The 21,581-nt window shown below is 37.7% G+C and overlaps 1 protein-coding gene across 2 annotated transcripts; it reads right to left on the reverse strand.

Moving 5' to 3' along the window:
• LOC117337508 (ubiquinone biosynthesis protein COQ9, mitochondrial-like) lies at positions 1-21,323 on the reverse strand. 2 transcript variants are annotated; one of them, XM_033898518.1, is made up of 9 exons: positions 21,222-21,323; positions 13,695-13,827; positions 8,063-8,208; positions 7,000-7,147; positions 6,760-6,844; positions 6,379-6,483; positions 6,097-6,252; positions 559-612; positions 1-262 (listed from the first exon to the last, which is right to left on the reverse strand). In XM_033898518.1, exons 1-9 carry the CDS (start codon positions 21,265-21,267, stop codon positions 218-220), a joined length of 918 nt encoding a protein of 305 aa, XP_033754409.1. In that variant the 5' UTR covers positions 21,268-21,323; the 3' UTR covers positions 1-217. The 2 variants fall into 2 exon arrangements, with proteins under 2 accessions (XP_033754409.1, XP_033754408.1); XM_033898517.1 differs by lacking the exons at positions 1-262; positions 559-612; positions 6,097-6,252; ... (3 more) ...; positions 8,063-8,208; positions 13,695-13,827 and adding an exon at positions 17,005-19,633 and having other exon boundaries at positions 21,222-21,283.
• Between the last annotated feature and the right edge of the window lie 258 nt (positions 21,324-21,581).

Raw genomic sequence — 21,581 nt, forward strand, 5'->3', positions numbered from 1 at the left:
TTTTATTCATTTGTTCTTTTAATTCAACAGAAATAAGTACCATACAAAATCAAAATCAAAGAAGGAAACGTGATAATCTAAATCATCAGCACAGTCCAAGTCATCCTTGTCCATGAAAGATACATAATATATTTTTAGATTCACAACATCACTATCTCAACAAAAGTGTAGCCTTTGACGACTTCCTGGAGCTTATTACACAGAATACGAGATCACTTCAGCTAGATCGGGATTTGAAGTTCATACCCAGGATGTTTTGTCCCTGAAACCAAAGGAAAAGTGTGGTCGACAAGGGGATATTCTTGATGTCCAGATCTACCTAATAAATGCATCGGTATCACTGTAAATAAGTCACTAAAACGGATATCTAATGAAAATTGCTAAAACTGATATAATAAAGGAGAATATATCCTTACCCAGAGAACTAAATCAGTCGGGATATCATATAGGTCCCTGCCTTACCGAAACTTTTATAGTAAGTTTCAATTAGATAATCGGAACCATTTGTTTTACTGATTACAGTGCTTTAAAACATGTTTTATCATATAAACACCTTACCATCTTAAAAATACCGGCCAGGCCCTCGGTCGTCATCCCAGACACGCTCTTAGCCTTAAAGGAAAATAGCAGTATATCAGCGGTATATCAACGTCACAGTAAACATCGTACATCAGCTGTATATCAATGTCATAGTAAACATCGTACATCAGCGGTATATCAATGTCATAGTAAACATCGTACATCAGCGGTATATCAATGTCATAGTACACATCGTACATCAGCGGTATATCAATGTCATAGTAAACATCGCACATCAGCGGTATATCAACGTCATAGTAAACATCGTACATCAGCGGTATATCAATGTCATAGTAAACATCGTACATCAGCGGTATATCAACGTCTCAGTAAACATCGTACATCAGTGGTATATCAATGTCATAGTAAATATCCTACATCAGTGGTATATCAATGTCATAGTAAACATCGTACATCAGTGGTATATCAATGTCACAGTAAACATCGTACATCAGCGATATATCAACGTCACAGTAAACATCGTACATCAGCGGTATATCAATATCATAGTAAACATCGTACATCAGCTGTATATCAATGTAATAAACACCGTACATCAGCGGTATATCAATGTCACAGTAAACATCGTACATCAGCGGTATATCAACGTCACAGTAAACATCGTACATCAGCGGTATATCAATGTCATAGTAAACATCGTACATCAGTGGTATATCAATGTCATAGTAAACATCGTACATCAGCGGTATATCAATGTCACAGTAAATATCGTACATCAGCGGTATATCAACGTCATAGTAAACATCGTACATCAGCGGTATATCAATGTCACAGTAAACATCGTACATCAACGATATATCAATGTCATAGTAAACATCGTACATCAGCGGTATATCAATGTCATAGTAAACATCGTACATCAGTGGTATATCAATGTCATAGTAAACATCGTACATCAGCGGTATATCAATGTCATAGTAAACATCGTACATCAGCTGTATATCAATGTCATAGTAAACATCGTACATCAGCGGTATATCAATGTAATAAACATCGTACATCAGCGGTATATCAATGTAATAAACATCGTATATCAGCGGTATATCAATGTCACAGTAAACACCGTACGTCAGCGATATATCAATTTCATAGTAAACATTGTACATCAGCGGTATATCAACGTCACAGTAAATATCGTACATCAGTGGTATATCAACGTCATAGTAAACATCGTACATCAGCGGTATATCAATGTCACAGTAAACATCGTACATCAGCGATATATCAATGTCATAGTAAACATCGTACATCAGCGGTATATCAATGTCATAGTAAACATCGTACATCAGTGGTATATCAATGTCATAGTAAACATTGTACATCAGCTGTATATCAATATCATAGTAAACATCGTACATCAGCGGTATATCAATGTCATAGTAAACATCGTACATCAGCGGTATATCAATGTAATAAACATCGTACATCAGCGGTATATCAATGTCATAGTAAACATCGTACATCAGCTGTATATCAATGTCATAGTAAACATCGTACGTCAGCGGTATATCGATGTCATAGTAAACATCGTACATCGGCGGTATATCAATGTAATAAACATCATACATCAGCGGTATATCGATGTCATAGTAAACGTCGTACATCAGCGGTATATCAATGTCATAGTAAACATCGTACATCAGCGGTATATCAATGTAATAAACATCATACATCAGCGGTATATCGATGTCATAGTAAACATCGTACATCAGCAGTATATCAATGTCACAGTAAATATCGTACATCAGCGGTATATCAGCGGTATATCAATGCCACAGTAAACATCGTACGTCAGCGATATATCAATTTCATAGTAAACATTGTACATCAGCGGTATATCAATGTCATAGTAAACATCGTACATCAGTGGTATATCAATGTCATAGTAAACATCGTACATCAGTGGTATATCAATGTCATAGTAAACATCGTACATCAGCGGTATATCAATGTCATAGTAAACATCGTACATCAGCGGTATATCAACGTCACAGTAAACATCGTACATCAGCTGTATATCAATGTCATAGTAAACATCGTACATCAGTGGTATATCAATGTCACAGTAAACATCGTACATCAGCGGTATATCAACGTCACAGTAAACATCGTACATCAGCTGTATATCAATGTCACAGTAAATATCGTACATCAGCGGTACATCAGCGGTATATCAATGTCATAGTAAACATCGTACATCAGCGATATATCAATGTCATAGTAGACATCGTACATCAGCGGTATATCAATGTAATAAACATCGTACATCAGCGGTATATCAATGTAATAAACACAGTACATCAGCGGTATATCAATGTAATAAACACCGTACATCAGCGGTATATCAATGTCATAGTAAACATCGTACATCAGCGGTATATCAATGTCACAGTAAACATCGTACATCAGCGGTATATCAATGTCACAGTAAACATCGTACATCAGCGATATATCAATGTCATAGTAAACATCGTACATCAGCGGTATATCAATGTCACAGTAAACATCGTACATCAGCGATATATCAATGTAATAGTAAACATCGTACATCAGCGGTATATCAACGTCACAGTAAACATCGTACATCAGCGGTATATCAACGTCACAGTAAACATCGTACATCAGCGGTATATCAATGTAATAAACATCGTACATCAGCGGTATATCAATGTCATAGTAAACATCGTACATCAGCGGTATATCAATGTCATAGTAAACATCGTACATCAGCGGTATATCAATGTCATAGTAAACATCGTACATCAGCGGTATATCAATGTCATAGTAAACATCGTACATCAGCGGTATATCAATGTAATAAACATCGTACATCAGCGGTATATCAATGTAATAAACACCGTACATCAGCGGTATATCAATGTCATAGTAAACATCATACATCAGCGGTATATCAATGTCATAGTAAACATCGTACATCAGCGGTATATCAATGTCACAGTAAACATCGTACATCAGCGATATATCAATGTCATAGTAAACATCGTACATCAGCGGTATATCAATGTCACAGTAAACATCGTACATCAGCGATATATCAATGTAATAGTAAACATCGTACATCAGCGGTATATCAACGTCACAGTAAACATCGTACATCAGCGGTATATCAACGTCACAGTAAACATCGTACATCAGCGGTATATCAATGTAATAAACATCGTACATCAGCGGTATATCAATGTCATAGTAAACATCGTACATCAGCGGTATATCAATGTCATAGTAAACATCGTACATCAGCGGTATATCAATGTCATAGTAAACATCGTACATCAGCGGTATATCAATGTCATAGTAAACATCGTACATCAGCGGTATATCAATGTAATAAACATCGTACATCAGCGGTATATCAATGTAATAAACACCGTACATCAGCGGTATATCAATGTCATAGTAAACATCATACATCAGCGGTATATCAATGTCATAGTAAACATCGTACATCAGCGGTATATCAATGTCACAGTAAACATCGTACATCAGCGGTATATCAATGTCATAGTAAACATCGTACATCAGTGGTATATCAATGTCATAGTAAACATCCTACATCAGTGGTATATCAATGTCACAGTAAACATCGTACATCAGCGGTATATCAATGTCATAGTAAATATCGTACATCAGCGGTATATCAACGTCACAGTAAACATCGTACATCAGCGGTATATCAATGTCATAGTAAACATCGTACATCAGCGGTATATCAACGTCACAGTAAACATCGTACATCAGTGGTATATCAATGTCATAGTAAACATCGTACATCAGTGGTATATCAATGTCACAGTAAACATCGTACATCAGCGGTATATCAATGTCATAGTAAATATCGTACATCAGCGGTATATCAACGTCACAGTAAACATCGTACATCAGCGGTATATCAATGTCATAGTAAACATCGTACATCAGCGGTATATCAACGTCACAGTAAACATCGTATATCAGCGGTATATCAACGTCACAGTAAACATCGTACATCAGCGGTATATCAACGTCATAGTAAACATCGTACATCAGCGGTATATCAATGTCACAGTAAACATCGTACATCAGTGGTATATCAATGTCATAGTAAACATCGTACATCAGCGGTATATCAATGTCACAGTAAATATCGTACATCAGCGGTATATCAATGTAATAAACATCGTACATCAGCTGTATATCAACGTCACAGTAAACATCGTACATCAGTGGTATATCAATGTCATAGTAAACATCGTACATCAGCGGTATATCAATGTCACAGTAAATATCGTACATCAGCGGTATATCAATGTCATAGTAAACATCGTACATCAGCGGTATATCAATGTAATAAACATCGTACATCAGCTGTATATCAATGTCATAGTAAACATCGTACATCAGCGGTATATCAATGTCACAGTAAATATCGTACATCAGCGGTACATCAGCGGTATATCAATGTAATAAACATCGTACATCAGCTGTATATCAATGTCATAGTAAACATCGTACATCAGTAGTATATCAATGTCATAGTAAACATCGTACATCAGCGGTATATCAATGTTATAGTAAACATCGTACATCAGCGGTATATCAATGTCATAGTAAACATCGTACATCAGTGGTATATCAATGTCACAGTAAACATCGTACATCAGCGGTATATCAATGTCATAGTAAACATCGTACATCAGCGATATATCAATGTCATAGTAAACATTGTACATCAGCGGTATATCAATGTCACAGTAAACATCGTACATCAGCGGTATATCAATGTCATAGTAAACATCGTACATCAGCAGTATATCAATGTCATAGTAAACATCGTACATCAGCGGTATATCGATGTCATGGTTATCATCTTTATGGTCAGTATACCAACGTCATAGTAAACATCGTACATCAGCGGTATGTCAACGGCATAGTAAACATCGTACATCAGCGGTATATCAATGTCATAGTAAACATCATACATCAGCGGTATATCAATGTAATAGTAAACATCGTACATCAGCAGTATATCAATGTCACAGTAAACATCGTACATCAGCGGTATATCAATGTCACAGTAAACATCGTACATCAGTGGTATATCAATATCAAAGTAAACATCGTACATCAGCGGTATATCAAGTCATAGTAAACATCGTACATCAGTGGTATATCAATGTCACAGTAAACATCGTACATCAGCGGTATATCAAGTCATAGTAAACCTCGTACATCAGTGGTATATCAATGTCACAGTAAACATCGTACATCAGTGGTATATCAATGTCATAGTAAACATCGTACATCAGCGGTATATCAACGTCACAGTAAACATCGTACATCAGTGGTATATCGATGTCATGTTTATCATCTTTATGGCCAGTATACCAACGTCATAGTAAACATTGTTCATGACCGCCAGTTGACTGGTATACAAATGTCAAAGTAAACATCGTACATCAGCGGTATAATTGTCATAATATCATTACATATACTCACACTCCTGGCACACTCGCCCACTGTAACTAAGTTGTCAATTCTGTTATCGAGGAACTCCCACGTGTCCTGGAGATTGGCTGATTTGTCCTGTATCATGTAGATCTCGGTTGACTTGTACACGCCAGCTAGACTCACACGCTTGGTGTACCAGTTAAACTATATAAAACATGTTCATATCATTACAAGACAGTACAACAGGTATGAATGAAGCACCAACAATAAATTCATCAAATAAAGACAGAAGACTATCAAATTTGCCTTTGTTTATCTCTTTTATCTTACGTCATGTGACCTGTCTCCAGCGTAGTACCAGATGTCGTCTGTGAGTTGGAGTAAGTTTGTCCAAGCATACGGGATATTCTCTGGTAGTGCCTGTATTGCCATGGCCTGTAAACATAACATAACATTACACAGTTTCACTAGATTTCATTGTGCTATGGATTACACAACTAACAGTGGTTATGTCAGAATGGTAATGAGCACCTAGTTAGGAGCCAACACACCTAACACACAGTTAACACACCTAATTAGGAGCTAACACACCTAACACAAAGTTAACACACCTAATTAGGAGCTAACACACAGTTAACACACCTAATTAGGAGCTAACACACCTAATGATAAGTTAACATACCTAATTAAATGCAGACCAGTAGTACCTACCTGGTGCCAGTTGTCCAGGTAAGGCATCACCATCCTCAGTCTGGTCTCCACTGCATTTGTGATAAACACTCGTGTTGATGGTTTCCTGATAAATGAATGTTAGGCATTAGGTAATGAACAACCAGAATCCACCACCAAATAGATTATTAGTGAAAGAAGAGACTAAATAGCCATTATTTCCAACACATGACATATGACCAATACCCAAATCAATCTCTCCAACTAATTCTCCATACTTACGCCTCCCCCTCCTCCTGACTTTCCACCTCTCTCTTAAGTTTGGCTGCCAGCTCCTTGTTACAATTCTGGTAGAAAAAGGAAGCCAGGTGAGCTCCTCCGCGAGGGAACATCCCATGGGCTACTGAAGGCAAACCTTCCACTGCTGCACCTAGTACAGAAAACAGACATTTTATGGGAATATATCAATTTTGGTTTGTTTGTTTTTGTTTAACGTCCTATTAACAGCCAGGGTCATTTAAGGACGTGCCAGGTTTTGGAGGTGGAGGAAAGCCGGAGTACCCGGAGAAAAACCACCGGTCTACGGTCAGTACCTGGCAACTGCCCCACGTAGGTTTCGAACTCGCAACCCAGTGGTGGAGGGCTAGTGTTAAAGTGTCTATATATCAAATAAAGAAGTGCCAACATTAATCTCTTGGGAAATATAAATTAGTTTGTTAATTAAAGCATTCACCTTATCAGAAATACTGTACAAAACTGCTAAAAATGGATGAATGAACATGTATCTGTAGTTATGGTTGTTGTAGCGAGTCTATTTCTGTCAATGCCATGGTGTCAGGATGAGATCAAATGATTTCTGGGTATTGTCAGGATAAGTCTACCTTTGTCAGGATGAAGGTGTCCACACAACCTTTCCGGGTATTGTCAGGATAAGTCTACCTTTGTCAGTATCAAGGTGTCCACACAACCTTTCTGGGTATTGTCAGGATAAGTCTATACCTTTGTCAGTATGTATTGTCAGGATAAGTCTATACCTTTGTCAGTATGTATTGTCAGGATAAGTCTATACCTTTGTCAGTATGTATTGTCAGGATAAGTCTATACCTTTGTCAGTATGTATCGTCAGGATAAGTCTATACCTTTGTCAGTATGAAGGTGTCCACACAACCTTTCTGGGTATTGTCAGGATAAGTCTACCTTTGTCAGTATGTATTGTCAGGATAAGTCTACCTTTGTCAGTATCAAGGTGTCCACACAACCTTTCTGGGTATTGTCAGGATAAGTCTATACCTTTGTCAGTATCAAGGTGTCCACACAACCTACAAGTGTCCTGTCATGTCCTTACCTGCTGCCAGTGCTGTCTTTGACCAGCCATGCTCTGGCACAAAAGCCATAGAAGCAGTCAGTATCCGGTTTTTTATATCAGCTTCAGTCTCACTCTCTTCTTGGTCACCTCGGTAATCCTCTTCCAAAGTTGTGTTGAACGGTTCACTGGAACATGCATGGTATATTAACTTTTTTAGAATCATTTTGTTTATAAAACTTCAAGTACAAAATCTATATCATAACTCCCATAAAATGAAAACAAGATCTGTTCCAACAACATACATTTCAGACTTTCTGTATTTAAACAAGCATTAACAAGGCATCGCAAACGATACAAATCCCCTCGCGTGCTAACACATGAACTCTGACGCAAAATGGGGGGTGGGGTTATTGCAGGACATTGAAATAACATCAGTTGTTATTTGCACTGAACTGCAATAGACATGACCTTATTCCCATGCTGGACCAATATATGAAGTTTGGTCAGGATCCGTTCAAAAATGAAGTCGCAAGAGTGCTGACAAAGATTTTCTATAAATAGTAATGGTGACCTTGACCTTGACCTTGGCACCCTGAAACACAAACTCGTTCGAGGTATTCCCATGCTGGACCCATATATGAAGTTTGGTCAGGATCCGTTCAAAAATGAAGTCGCAAGAGCGCTGACAAAGATTTTCTATAAATAGTAACGCTGACCTTGACTTTGACCTTGGCACCCTGAAACACAAACTCGTTCGAGGTATTCCCATGCTGGACCCATATATGAAGTTTGGTCAGGATCCGTTCAGAAATAAAGTTGCAAGAGTGCTGACAAAGAATTTCTATAAATAGTAACGGTGACCTTGACCTTGTCACCATGAAACACAACTCGTTCGAGGTATTCCCATGCTGGACCCATATATGAAGTTTGGTCAGGATCCGTTCAGAAATGAAGTCGCAAGAGCGCTGACAAAGATTTTCTATAAATAGTAACAGTGACCTTGACCTTGACTATGGCACCCTGAAACACGAACTCATTCGAGGTATTCCCATGCTGGACCCATATATGAAGTTTGGTCAGAATCCGTTCAAAAATGAAGTCGCAAGAGCGCTGACAAAGATTTTCTATCAATAGTAGCGGTGACCTTGACCTTGACCTTGGCACCCTGAAACACAAACTCGTTCGAGGTATTCCCATGCTGGACCCATATATGAAGTTTGGTCAGGATCCGTTCAAAAATGAAGTCGCAAGAGCGCTGACAAAGATTTTCTATAAATAGTAACGCTGACCTTGACTTTGACCTTGGCACCCTGAAACACAAACTCGTTCGAGGTATTCCCATGCTGGACCCATATATGAAGTTTGGTCAGGATCCGTTCAGAAATAAAGTTGCAAGAGTGCTGACAAAGAATTTCTATAAATAGTAACGGTGACCTTGACCTTGTCACCATGAAACACAACTCGTTCGAGGTATTCCCATGCTGGACCCATATATGAAGTTTGGTCAGGATCCGTTCAAAAATGAAGTTGCAAGAGTGCTGACAAAGATTTTCTATAAATAGTAACGGTGACCTTGACCTTGGCACCCTGAAACAGGAACTCGTTCGAGGTATTCCCATGCTGGACCCATATATGAAGTTTGGTCAGGATCCGTTCAAAAATGAAGTCGCAAGAGTGCTGACAAAGATTTTCTATAAATAGTAACGCTGACCTTGACTTTGACCTTGGCACCCTGAAACACAAACTCGTTCGAGGTATTCCCATGCTGGACCCATATATGAAGTTTGGTCAGGATCCGTTCAGAAATAAAGTTGCAAGAGTGCTGACAAAGAATTTCTATAAATAGTAACGGTGACCTTGACCTTGTCACCATGAAACACAACTCGTTCGAGGTATTCCCATGCTGGACCCATATATGAAGTTTGGTCAGGATCCGTTCAAAAATGAAGTTGCAAGAGTGCTGACAAAGATTTTCTATAAATAGTAACGGTGACCTTGACCTTGGCACCCTGAAACAGGAACTCGTTCGAGGTATTCCCATGCTGGACCCATATATGAAGTTTGGTCAGGATCCGTTCAAAAATGAAGTCGCAAGAGTGCTGACAAAGATTTTCTATAAATAGTAACGCTGACCTTGACTTTGACCTTGGCACCCTGAAACACAAACTCGTTCGAGGTATTCCCATGCTGGACCCATATATGAAGTTTGGTCAGGATCCGTTCAAAAATGAAGTCGCAAGAGCGCTGACAAAGATTTTCTATAAATAGTAACGCTGACCTTGACTTTGACCTTGGCACCCTGAAACACAAACTCGTTCGAGGTATTCCCATGCTGGACCCATATATGAAGTTTGGTCAGGATCCGTTCAAAAATGAAGTCGCAAGAGTGCTGACAAAGATTTTCTATAAATAGTAACGGTGACCTTGACCTTGGCACCCTGAAACAGGAACTCGTTCGAGGTATTCCCATGCTGGACCCATATATGAAGTTTGGTCAGGATCCGTTCAGAAATGAAGTCGCAAGAGCGCTGACAAAGATTTTCTATAAATAGTAACAGTGACCTTGACCTTGACCATGGCACCCTGAAACACGAACTCATTCGAGGTATTCCCATGCTGGACCCATATATGAAGTTTGGTCAGAATCCGTTCAAAAATGAAGTCGCAAGAGCGCTGACAAAGATTTTCTATCAATAGTAGCGGTGACCTTGACCTTGACCTTGGCACCCTGAAACACAAACTCGTTCGAGGTATTCCCATGCTGGACCCATATATGAAGTTTGGTCAGGATCCGTTCAAAAATGAAGTCGCAAGAGCGCTGACAAAGATTTTCTATAAATAGTAACGCTGACCTTGACTTTGACCTTGGCACCCTGAAACACAAACTCGTTCGAGGTATTCCCATGCTGGACCCATATATGAAGTTTGGTCAGGATCCGTTCAGAAATAAAGTTGCAAGAGTGCTGACAAAGAATTTCTATAAATAGTAACGGTGACCTTGACCTTGTCACCATGAAACACAACTCGTTCGAGGTATTCCCATGCTGGACCCATATATGAAGTTTGGTCAGGATCCGTTCAAAAATGAAGTCGCAAGAGCGCTGACAAAGATTTTCTATAAATAGTAACGGTGACCTTGACCTTGGCACCCTGAAACAGGAACTCGTTCGAGGTATTCCCATGCTGGACCCATATATGAAGTTTGGTCAGGATCCGTTCAAAAATGAAGTCGCAAGAGTGCTGACAAAGATTTTCTATAAATAGTAACGCTGACCTTGACTTTGACCTTGGCACCCTGAAACACAAACTCGTTCGAGGTATTCCCATGCTGGACCCATATATGAAGTTTGGTCAGGATCCGTTCAGAAATAAAGTTGCAAGAGTGCTGACAAAGAATTTCTATAAATAGTAACGGTGACCTTGACCTTGTCACCATGAAACACAACTCGTTCGAGGTATTCCCATGCTGGACCCATATATGAAGTTTGGTCAGGATCCGTTCAAAAATGAAGTTGCAAGAGTGCTGACAAAGATTTTCTATAAATAGTAACGGTGACCTTGACCTTGGCACCCTGAAACAGGAACTCGTTCGAGGTATTCCCATGCTGGACCCATATATGAAGTTTGGTCAGGATCCGTTCAAAAATGAAGTCGCAAGAGTGCTGACAAAGATTTTCTATAAATAGTAACGCTGACCTTGACTTTGACCTTGGCACCCTGAAACACAAACTCGTTCGAGGTATTCCCATGCTGGACCCATATATGAAGTTTGGTCAGGATCCGTTCAAAAATGAAGTCGCAAGAGCGCTGACAAAGATTTTCTATAAATAGTAACGCTGACCTTGACTTTGACCTTGGCACCCTGAAACACAAACTCGTTCGAGGTATTCCCATGCTGGACCCATATATGAAGTTTGGTCAGGATCCGTTCAAAAATGAAGTCGCAAGAGTGCTGACAAAGATTTTCTATAAATAGTAACGGTGACCTTGACCTTGGCACCCTGAAACAGGAACTCGTTCGAGGTATTCCCATGCTGGACCCATATATGAAGTTTGGTCAGGATCCGTTCAGAAATGAAGTCGCAAGAGCGCTGACAAAGATTTTCTATAAATAGTAACGCTGACCTTGACTTTGACCTTGGCACCCTGAAACACAAACTCGTTCGAGGTATTCCCATGCTGGACCCATATATGAAGTTTGGTCAGGATCCGTTCAGAAATAAAGTTGCAAGAGTGCTGACAAAGAATTTCTATAAATAGTAACGGTGACCTTGACCTTGTCACCATGAAACACAACTCGTTCGAGGTATTCCCATGCTGGACCCATATATGAAGTTTGGTCAGGATCCGTTCAAAAATGAAGTTGCAAGAGTGCTGACAAAGATTTTCTATAAATAGTAACGGTGACCTTGACCTTGGCACCCTGAAACAGGAACTCGTTCGAGGTATTCCCATGCTGGACCCATATATGAAGTTTGGTCAGGATCCGTTCAAAAATGAAGTCGCAAGAGTGCTGACAAAGATTTTCTATAAATAGTAACGCTGACCTTGACTTTGACCTTGGCACCCTGAAACACAAACTCGTTCGAGGTATTCCCATGCTGGACCCATATATGAAGTTTGGTCAGGATCCGTTCAAAAATGAAGTCGCAAGAGCGCTGACAAAGATTTTCTATAAATAGTAACGCTGACCTTGACTTTGACCTTGGCACCCTGAAACACAAACTCGTTCGAGGTATTCCCATGCTGGACCCATATATGAAGTTTGGTCAGGATCCGTTCAAAAATGAAGTCGCAAGAGTGCTGACAAAGATTTTCTATAAATAGTAACGGTGACCTTGACCTTGGCACCCTGAAACAGGAACTCGTTCGAGGTATTCCCATGCTGGACCCATATATGAAGTTTGGTCAGGATCCGTTCAGAAATGAAGTCGCAAGAGCGCTGACAAAGATTTTCTATAAATAGTAACAGTGACCTTGACCTTGACCATGGCACCCTGAAACACGAACTCATTCAAGGTATTCCCATGCTGGACCCATATATGAAGTTTGGTCAGAATCCGTTCAAAAATGAAGTCGCAAGAGCGCTGACAAAAAGTGAACATACGTACGTACTTACTTACGTACGTTCGAACGGAACGCTATATCCCCTCCCCGACTTTCGTCGCGAGGGGATAATTAAAGCCTAATTAAAATGCATGCATTTTTTAAATTTCAAATAAACAAATAGAATAGTGACCATGACCTTAAATCATTTAAATGTGATAGTGCAATCATTTGAGATTCAGAAATTTTTATTTCTAGATTCTTGGGTAATATTTACTTGCAGCAATGAAAGTTGACAATGACCAGAATGTTACTTTAATTTTGGGCAACTACATTTCTACTGCAGAACTTTGACGACAAAATTAAAACATGTATCTTAGATACAGGTCACAGTTTAAATCACAGGGGCTTGGTTTTAGGATTTTGAGTAACATATGACATCCAAGAACAACCACATACACAGGGGAAACTCCAATTTTTATAAGGTTTCAGAATGTATATGAATACTGAATTTATAGTGTTGTGATTGTGAATTCAAACTTCTGTCATATGTTATTACTCAAAATCCAGAAACCGATTCTGTGTAGTTAAAATGTTTTAAAAACAAAGACAATAGTGTCCTTACTTGTTTCCATTATCACCAGCTTGATGTTGTTCATCTGTTCGACTGCCACTAAAGGATTTGCCCTCAGTCTCATTACCAGGTGTGGTGTGTGTGGACAGGTAGCGCAAGTTCCCCACTGCCAGTCGTCGAAACACTGTTTGTTCAAGGCAAATAATATGCATTGTATTTAAACAAATTCTAATTCATTGTATTTACTTTTAGCTTGGCACCACATAAATAATATCCATGTAATCTTTGAACAAAATTGAATCAAGATTTTCAATTATCTCCTTTTTTTTGTATTTTTTTGTTTGTTTGAGTTTTTAAATTTTTTTTTTTTTGGTGGTGGTGGTGGTGGAGGGGAGAGAAACCATAATATGCCCCAACAATGTAACTCAAAGGATGTTCACACATTCCTTTATAAACACATTGGATCTATGATATTTTTTCACAAAAAATTGTCTGTTTTAATTGATGTAACAGTATAATATAGATAATTGGAAGGTAATTAATATTATAGGAATAATAATAATGAGTCGGCGGAAAACAATTTTCAACATCTCCTATTTATGATTAAGACAGTGAAAAGAAAAAATTATAGTAGATATTATTGAATGGTTTCCCATTTAATATAACATATATTTCACTCGTATGACAGAATATTTCGATATTTTTCACTCATGAAAATATACCAAAAACTTATATTTTCACTGCTCATCGCTGCAGTGAAAATTTAAGTTTTGTTAGTTTGATAAATTTCTATATTTCACTGGCAAAAATGCAACAAAAGTTTATTAACATTGAAAGCCATTTCCCTCAAAACTGGGTATGTAGTTTTTTACATGAATGTTGTAGATCCTATATGACGCCTTTATACAATATTTCAGATTTTGCAAATGCACATGTTAAACTTTGAAGATTGAATGATCTAATTTACACAATTTTGGGTCTTACCCTTTTAGCCCTTTTCTCCAGTGCATTAATTGCAGACTTCAAATATAAATATTTTTAATTCTTTTAATTACTGATTTTGAATAGTTCTGTTCTGGTCAGCCAGCCCTTTAGGTATAAGGTAGCATTTAAAAGACTGAAATTCACATTTTCTCCCTACTGGACTGTACCTTTTATATATGTCCTATATGTGAGCCACTCCCTTTGTTTAAATACTGTCTGATCATCCGGCCCAACATTGTAACAGAATTTAGTTGAAATCTGATTAGTCATTCTTGAGAAGTAATTATGTAATTGACAACAATTATAAGACAGTCATGGCTATTTCAAACTCACCAGATCACTCATCATGACTATGTTAAGCTTGCTTTGTAATACAAAAGCTGTTGGAGAACAGCATAGCTCGTCTTGCAAATGTTTGTCAATAAATAATTAAAATATATTAATTGGAATGGTTTCGCAAATTGCATTAATAATATTTATATTGTTTACTTGATCAGGTTGTGTATTGTGTATTCATGCATATATTACTTATTGACAAACATACGGGAGACAAGCTATGCTGTTGTAGATTGAATAAATATATTAAATAATTGCTTTTGGACCTATTTCTTTAATTTTTTGATAAAATATTATCCTAATGAAAGTTGTCTCCCTTGTAAAATGTGGAGCCATATAAATTGTCTAATGCGAGCATTTTGAAAATGTTTTTTTTTTTCAGTTTCACTCCAACAAGGGATAGTGTAACTCCAGAGGGACTTTTTTTTACCAAATATCAGCACCCTAGTACAATTATAAAGTGATGTATTAATAGCTTTCAACACTTGCACAAAAACCTATCAACATGTATAAAATTTGAGATTAAGCGATAATGACTGTCTGTTGGCCATGTTTTTTTCCGACTGGTCCCAAAATGCAATATGCATAACAAGGGACCAAGGGGAACCTACATATGAAATTTGAGAAAGATCCCTTCAGTACTTTCTGAGAAATAGCGATAACAAACTTCAATTGTCAAAATCCAAGATGGCTACCTCTCGGCCATGTTGTTTTCCGATTGGTCCCAAAATGCAATATGTATAACAAGGTACCAAGGGGTACCTACAGATGAAATTTGAGAAAGATCCCTTCAGGACTTTCTGAGAAATATCAATAACAAACTTCAATTGTCAAAATCCAAGATGGCTGCCTGTCAGCCATTTTGTTTTCCGACTGGTCCCAAAATGCAATATGTATAACAAGGTACCAAGATGAACCTACATATGAAATTTGAGAAAGATCCCTTCAGTACTTTCTGAGAAATAGCGATAACAAACTTCAATTGTCAAAATCCAAGATGGCTGCCTCTCCGCCATATTGTTTTCCAACTGGTCTCAAAATTATATATGCATAACAAGGGACCAAGGGGAACCTACATATGAAATTTAAGAAAGATCCCTTCAGTACTTTCTGGGAAATAGCGATAACAAACTTCAACTGTCAAAATCCAAGATGGCTGCCTGTCGGCCATGTTGTTTTCCGACTGGTCCCAAAATGCAATATGCATAACTAGGGATCAAGGGGAACCTATATTTGAAATTTGAGAAAGATCCCTTCAGTACTTTCTGAGAAATAGTGATAACAAACTTCAATTGTCAAAATCCAAGATGGCTGCCTGTCGGCAATGTTATTTCTGATTGGTCTCCAAATGCAATATGCATAACTAGGGACCAAGGGGTACCTACAGATGAAATTTGAGAAAGATCCCTTTAGTACTTTCTGAGAAATAGCGATAACAAGAATTATTTATGGACAGATGGAGGGACGGACGATGGACCACGGAAGCAGGGCAATTTGAATAGCCCACCATCTGATGATGGTGGGCTAAAAACTTAACGCAGAAATATTCCAAAAATTTGAAAAATCTGTTTTTTTCCCCAAAAAAATCTTTTGGTTTAACTCTTGCAGGGGATAGTTTAACTCCAGAGGGAATTTATTGCCAAATATCAGCACCCTAGTAAAATTATAAAGTGATGTATTAAAACTTTTCAACACTTGCACCAAATACTTCACGCAAAAAAAAAGTCCAAAAAATTTCAAAAATCTGTTTTTCCCCTCAAAAACATTTTAGTTTTAACTCCAACAAGGGATAGTTTAACCCCCACAGGGACCATATTACCATAACTTAATATGCCTTTCAACACTTGCACCAAAAACTTAACATTTGAAAAACCAATGCCGACGCCGACGTGACAAAATAAGCTCTCCCTTGACACCGCAACCTTATAGGTAATTTCCGATCTTCTGAGTATCTTCTGTGCATTAGCTTTGATACTTCATTGGGCACAGAGTTGATAGTTACATATTCATTTCTTTTTAAATACTACAAGATGACAGGTAATTTCAGTTAATTGATTTTTAATTAATCTTCCTTCAAGGAGCAGGAACAGTTGTACAATTCAATACTTATGATCAGGTTTATCATATTACTTCTATTAATTCTATATGTATAAACTATCACTATCATGTTTTACCAACTCAATATCAGGTCTATACAGGTGTAAAATATTACTGTCAACAATTCAACTGTTATCAAACACTAAACAACATTGGCTGATATTACAAATGACAATACATTTTCTGATAAACAGGACATATTACAAAATTCATGAAGATTTAAATCTAAAGCCATGCATACACATGTACAAATGTAAGTATTTCCAGTGATACAAAACACCACATTTTATATAATGTTGCAACAAAATAAAACATGTCAGTTGTTACACAGATATTGATGTTTTTAGACGTTTACAAATGACATCCTATTAAGACATAATTTGAAGGTAAAACTCGAAGTCATACATAGTGATGTATGCAGAAGTAGTTGATTGCAGATGACAAACACAAACTAAAGATATATTACTTAAGTGTTGTGACAATCAAAAAAGAAATTATACCATACTGTCCACAAAAGCCACTTAAAAGCACTATTGTTTTAATCAAATTATTGAAATCATATATACAACTTGCAAGTAAAAATGTTGAATATAATCTTGGTGTGTCAGTTTGTTTATAAGAAAAGGTAATTGATCTCAGACTTTAATTTCTGTTTTTGAAGCTTTCAGCTGACTATCTGCCAGCTCAATAATTCTACTGAGCAGGCTGTCAATCAGGTCAAATGTATTGAGTGCTGATTCTACTATCTGGATTTGCTGACTTCGCGGGACCTTAGGCATGGGCATCCCCGCTACACTGATATTGACACCCAGTTCCATCCCTTTCTCAACAGATGCTTTCCCTTCCTTGAAATTTTGTAACTCTAGCTTATAATGACTCTTCGAAAAATCCAAGGCAAGCCTCAGAGGGCCGAAGAATTCCTTCTCCAAGTCCTCATAGTAAGACCAGAACCCTGTTACATTGCATGCTATCGGATCACGGAGAATCAAGTATCGTATCAGATTTAGAGTGGGAATGACTCGATCAGATGACTCCAGTAGATCAGACTCTGCTCCTTCTTCGAGTTGTGATACAAACTTTAACATCCTTTTCAGGTTTAATCCAAGGAATTCTGTGTCGGGATTTTCCTGTTTCAGAGTGGTGTCTATTTGGTCTTTCACTAGCTGTATGCTGTACCCTACAACACCTGAATGTCTACAGGTGTTGAAAATCATTTCATATATCTGAACACGGGCTGGTAGTGTAAACATTTGAATGTAGGTAGAAAACATCTGAACAGCAGCTCCCCTGACCTCCTTCACAGGACAACGGATCATGACGTTAATGAGACAGTTCAGAGTCTTGGTGTAGTTTGGATTGTCCAGGTCTTCCACTGTGAATGTAGCTGGAGTAATTCCTCGGATAAGAACCTCCAAGAGTCTTACACCTTTACTGACAATCAGTGACTCCTGTTTCTGGAACAGCAGTAACACAAACTGTAAATTGAACTCAAGAAGATATTTGTGAGTGTAAACAACAGGAAAGTGTTCCAAACCCAACCCTTCCACCAGTAACAGATAGGAAAGGCAGGCCAGGCTGGGCAGGGGAATCAAACCCTCGTCCTTGCACTCTGCCCAGTTATCCACAAAATCAGACACCTCCTTTTCATCCTCTTCTTTTTTCTCCACACTTCTCTTAGCACTCAACTTTGATAGTTCTATGTCTTCCAGGGAATCTGTAATTGTCTTGAAAAAGTTAGGACAAAGTTCACAAAGAAACTTCATGGTTTTTTCAACACACATTCGAGCATATCCTTTAGCTTTCCTTTCCTGCTGCTTTTCACAGAAAGCAAGATCGAGAAAGACTAGAGGATGATTAAGCAGCGAAAGGAGATATTTCTGCAACATCACAATCTGGTGTTTGCTTTTCTGTCTGTCTACAGCGGAATTATTCATGGAAACTTCCAACACAAAAGGTTCCACAAAGGCCAGGAAGCCTAGCAACACATCTGTGATTCGCTGAACCTCAGAGTCCAGTTCTAGTAGTTTGTTTTCTTCCCCTTCCAACTCGTGATCAGTTGGCTCAGGCAGACTTTTAATATGCGCATGGATTGTGGACAGTGCAATGTCAAGGGAGTGATATCTCTTGGATGGTAACTTAAGCAGTGTCTGCTGTATGCCGTCCAGTAGAGCCTTCCACTTGACATCGTCGTTGAAGGTATCTGTCTGTTCCAACAGTGCTAACAACAGTTCTTTAGCATTTCCAGTCTTGACCAGATAATTCAAACATCTCTGACAAGACTCAAAGAACACTGTATACTTTTCAAAATTTTCTGCTGTTAGATGTTTAGTTAGTTCTGTAGCAACCTCCCAGTATATAGACTGGTCAGACAACTTTTCTTCAAGGATAAGAGTTTTCAAACCTTTTGAGTCATAAAATTTCAGACTTTCTTTGATGAGATGCAGTGTTTCCTCTGCAGCCTTAGCTTGACCATCGATACTAAGAACATTATCGGCCATTTCCTCACTCTCAGCCATGTTGGGTTTTTTTCTGACCCAATCCGTATATTACGTCTTCCTCAAAATATGTTCACGCTGCAAGAAAAAATGAAAAAACCTTGCTGGATGCGATATATACATTAAAGCATATTGTATCATGAAAATAAGAAATAAATTTAACTACATTTATGCTATCAATTAATTTGCAATCATTGAATGGAATGCGACTAAATCAAAACATATATTTGAATATATATTTCCACAAATTGTATCCTGTTTTCATTTTAATTATTGTGTTGAAACCACAGCACTGAATGTCTCCCAGGATTTCTCTGTTATGAACAAGAAGATTTTTTTGTTATAACGGATTAACCTGAGTAATGAATATGTTATGCACTATCTAACTTATGAAAATGTAAGTATAAATGTATCTCAGCAAGATTTTTTCACAAATGAACTTAAAACTATTATGATATTTTGCTTGGACTAGGAAAGACACTGACAGAGGAGTGAGTATTATGGAACTCATTTGAACAGAAATTGATGCAAAATCTTAAAAAATGTCCTTGAGAAAAAGCTGTGTACATGTATGTCAAATCACAAATTTTACTATGCAGTGGTTAAGAATTGCGGCCCTTAGTACAGCTCAATATATGCAATCACAATATGTATTAGAGATCATGTTTCATTTGCTAACTGTTGCTACAGTTACTAGTTTCAAGTGAATATGGGGGTTTGACAATCAAGTATACGGTAGCTTGTATACATCAAACTAATTTTATAAACTCAACACTTTCTGGTTTTAAAACTGACATGAAATTTATTTTATATTAATAGAGTATATTTGAATATTTCATAACTACTGCAATGGGTATTTCAAGCACTTAAGGAGGATGAATGATAAAAAGGTACTGGTAGAAATACATGCAATATATATATCACTTCAACTGGTTACATGCAGTCATGGATTTCCAACAGGTCTATTTGATATTAATTTGGAATTGACAATGCAAATGAACAACAAGGGATTAAGCTAGGGTCATTTTACAACCGTTATTGGGTAGTTAGCCCTGGTTCCTAAAATTCCCCATGACTTTTCTCTTTTTAACACTTTTTCAGTTAATTTCCCTCATTTCTCAAGAAATTGCTTTATCATAGTTTATGTTATTTTCAGCTTTGTTGTTTTTGTATAAGAACTTAATACATTGTGTTTATTTAGATCTTAAACGTACTATACTCTCCATCCCTTTCAGGAGAGCCAACTGCACAGTGATGGGAAGCTGTTTATATCGATTTCAAATTTTGGCCTGGGAGGCTTGTTATAAACGATTTTTAACTCATTTATTCTCCATTACACTACTGTCCATAAGTACATGTAGAACTACATTGTGTTTTTAACCTTAGTTGACCGATATAGAGTAGGAATAGCAGAGTAGGGACATACATATTTAAATAGGGCTGTTGTATTTTCGAAGCAAACCCAATCTCAGTGGATTTTTTACACCGGCTAGCTAATGTTAGGCCTACATTAACAACTGCAGATAATGTATTACATCACTTCAGTGTGACGGCTGAAACACAGACGAATGTATGATTAAACGTGTGGCATTAGTTCTGACAAATATAAAAAAAAAGTGTCATTAGATTAGATTGTAATGTTTGCAATAGACACTCAAATACCTACACAAACTCGAAATTACGGCTCTACATCTTGCGCATGGAGCAGCCATCTTCTCTTATTTGAGATGAACGTGAAAAGTACCGAGACATCCCGATCGCGAATTGGTAGAGGCTAACCGAAATACCGGCGCGTTCGGTTGTAAAACGAAAGTTTATCTATTTTTGTATCCTTTTTTTTTTCTTGGTGATGATAAGTCCAATCAATTTAATCAAAATGTTACCGAAACGACGACATAATTACAACATAATATATTTCTTGGCTTTTAGAACGTTGATTTACCTACATTGGATTGGTGGGCACGTGCACCCAGTCGCTACAGGTTTAGGAATCTAATGATCATAACAGGGAAAAATCGACCTATTG

This window comes from Pecten maximus, chromosome 11, assembly GCF_902652985.1.
Source record: "Pecten maximus chromosome 11, xPecMax1.1, whole genome shotgun sequence".
NCBI lineage: Eukaryota > Metazoa > Mollusca > Bivalvia > Pectinida > Pectinidae > Pecten > Pecten maximus.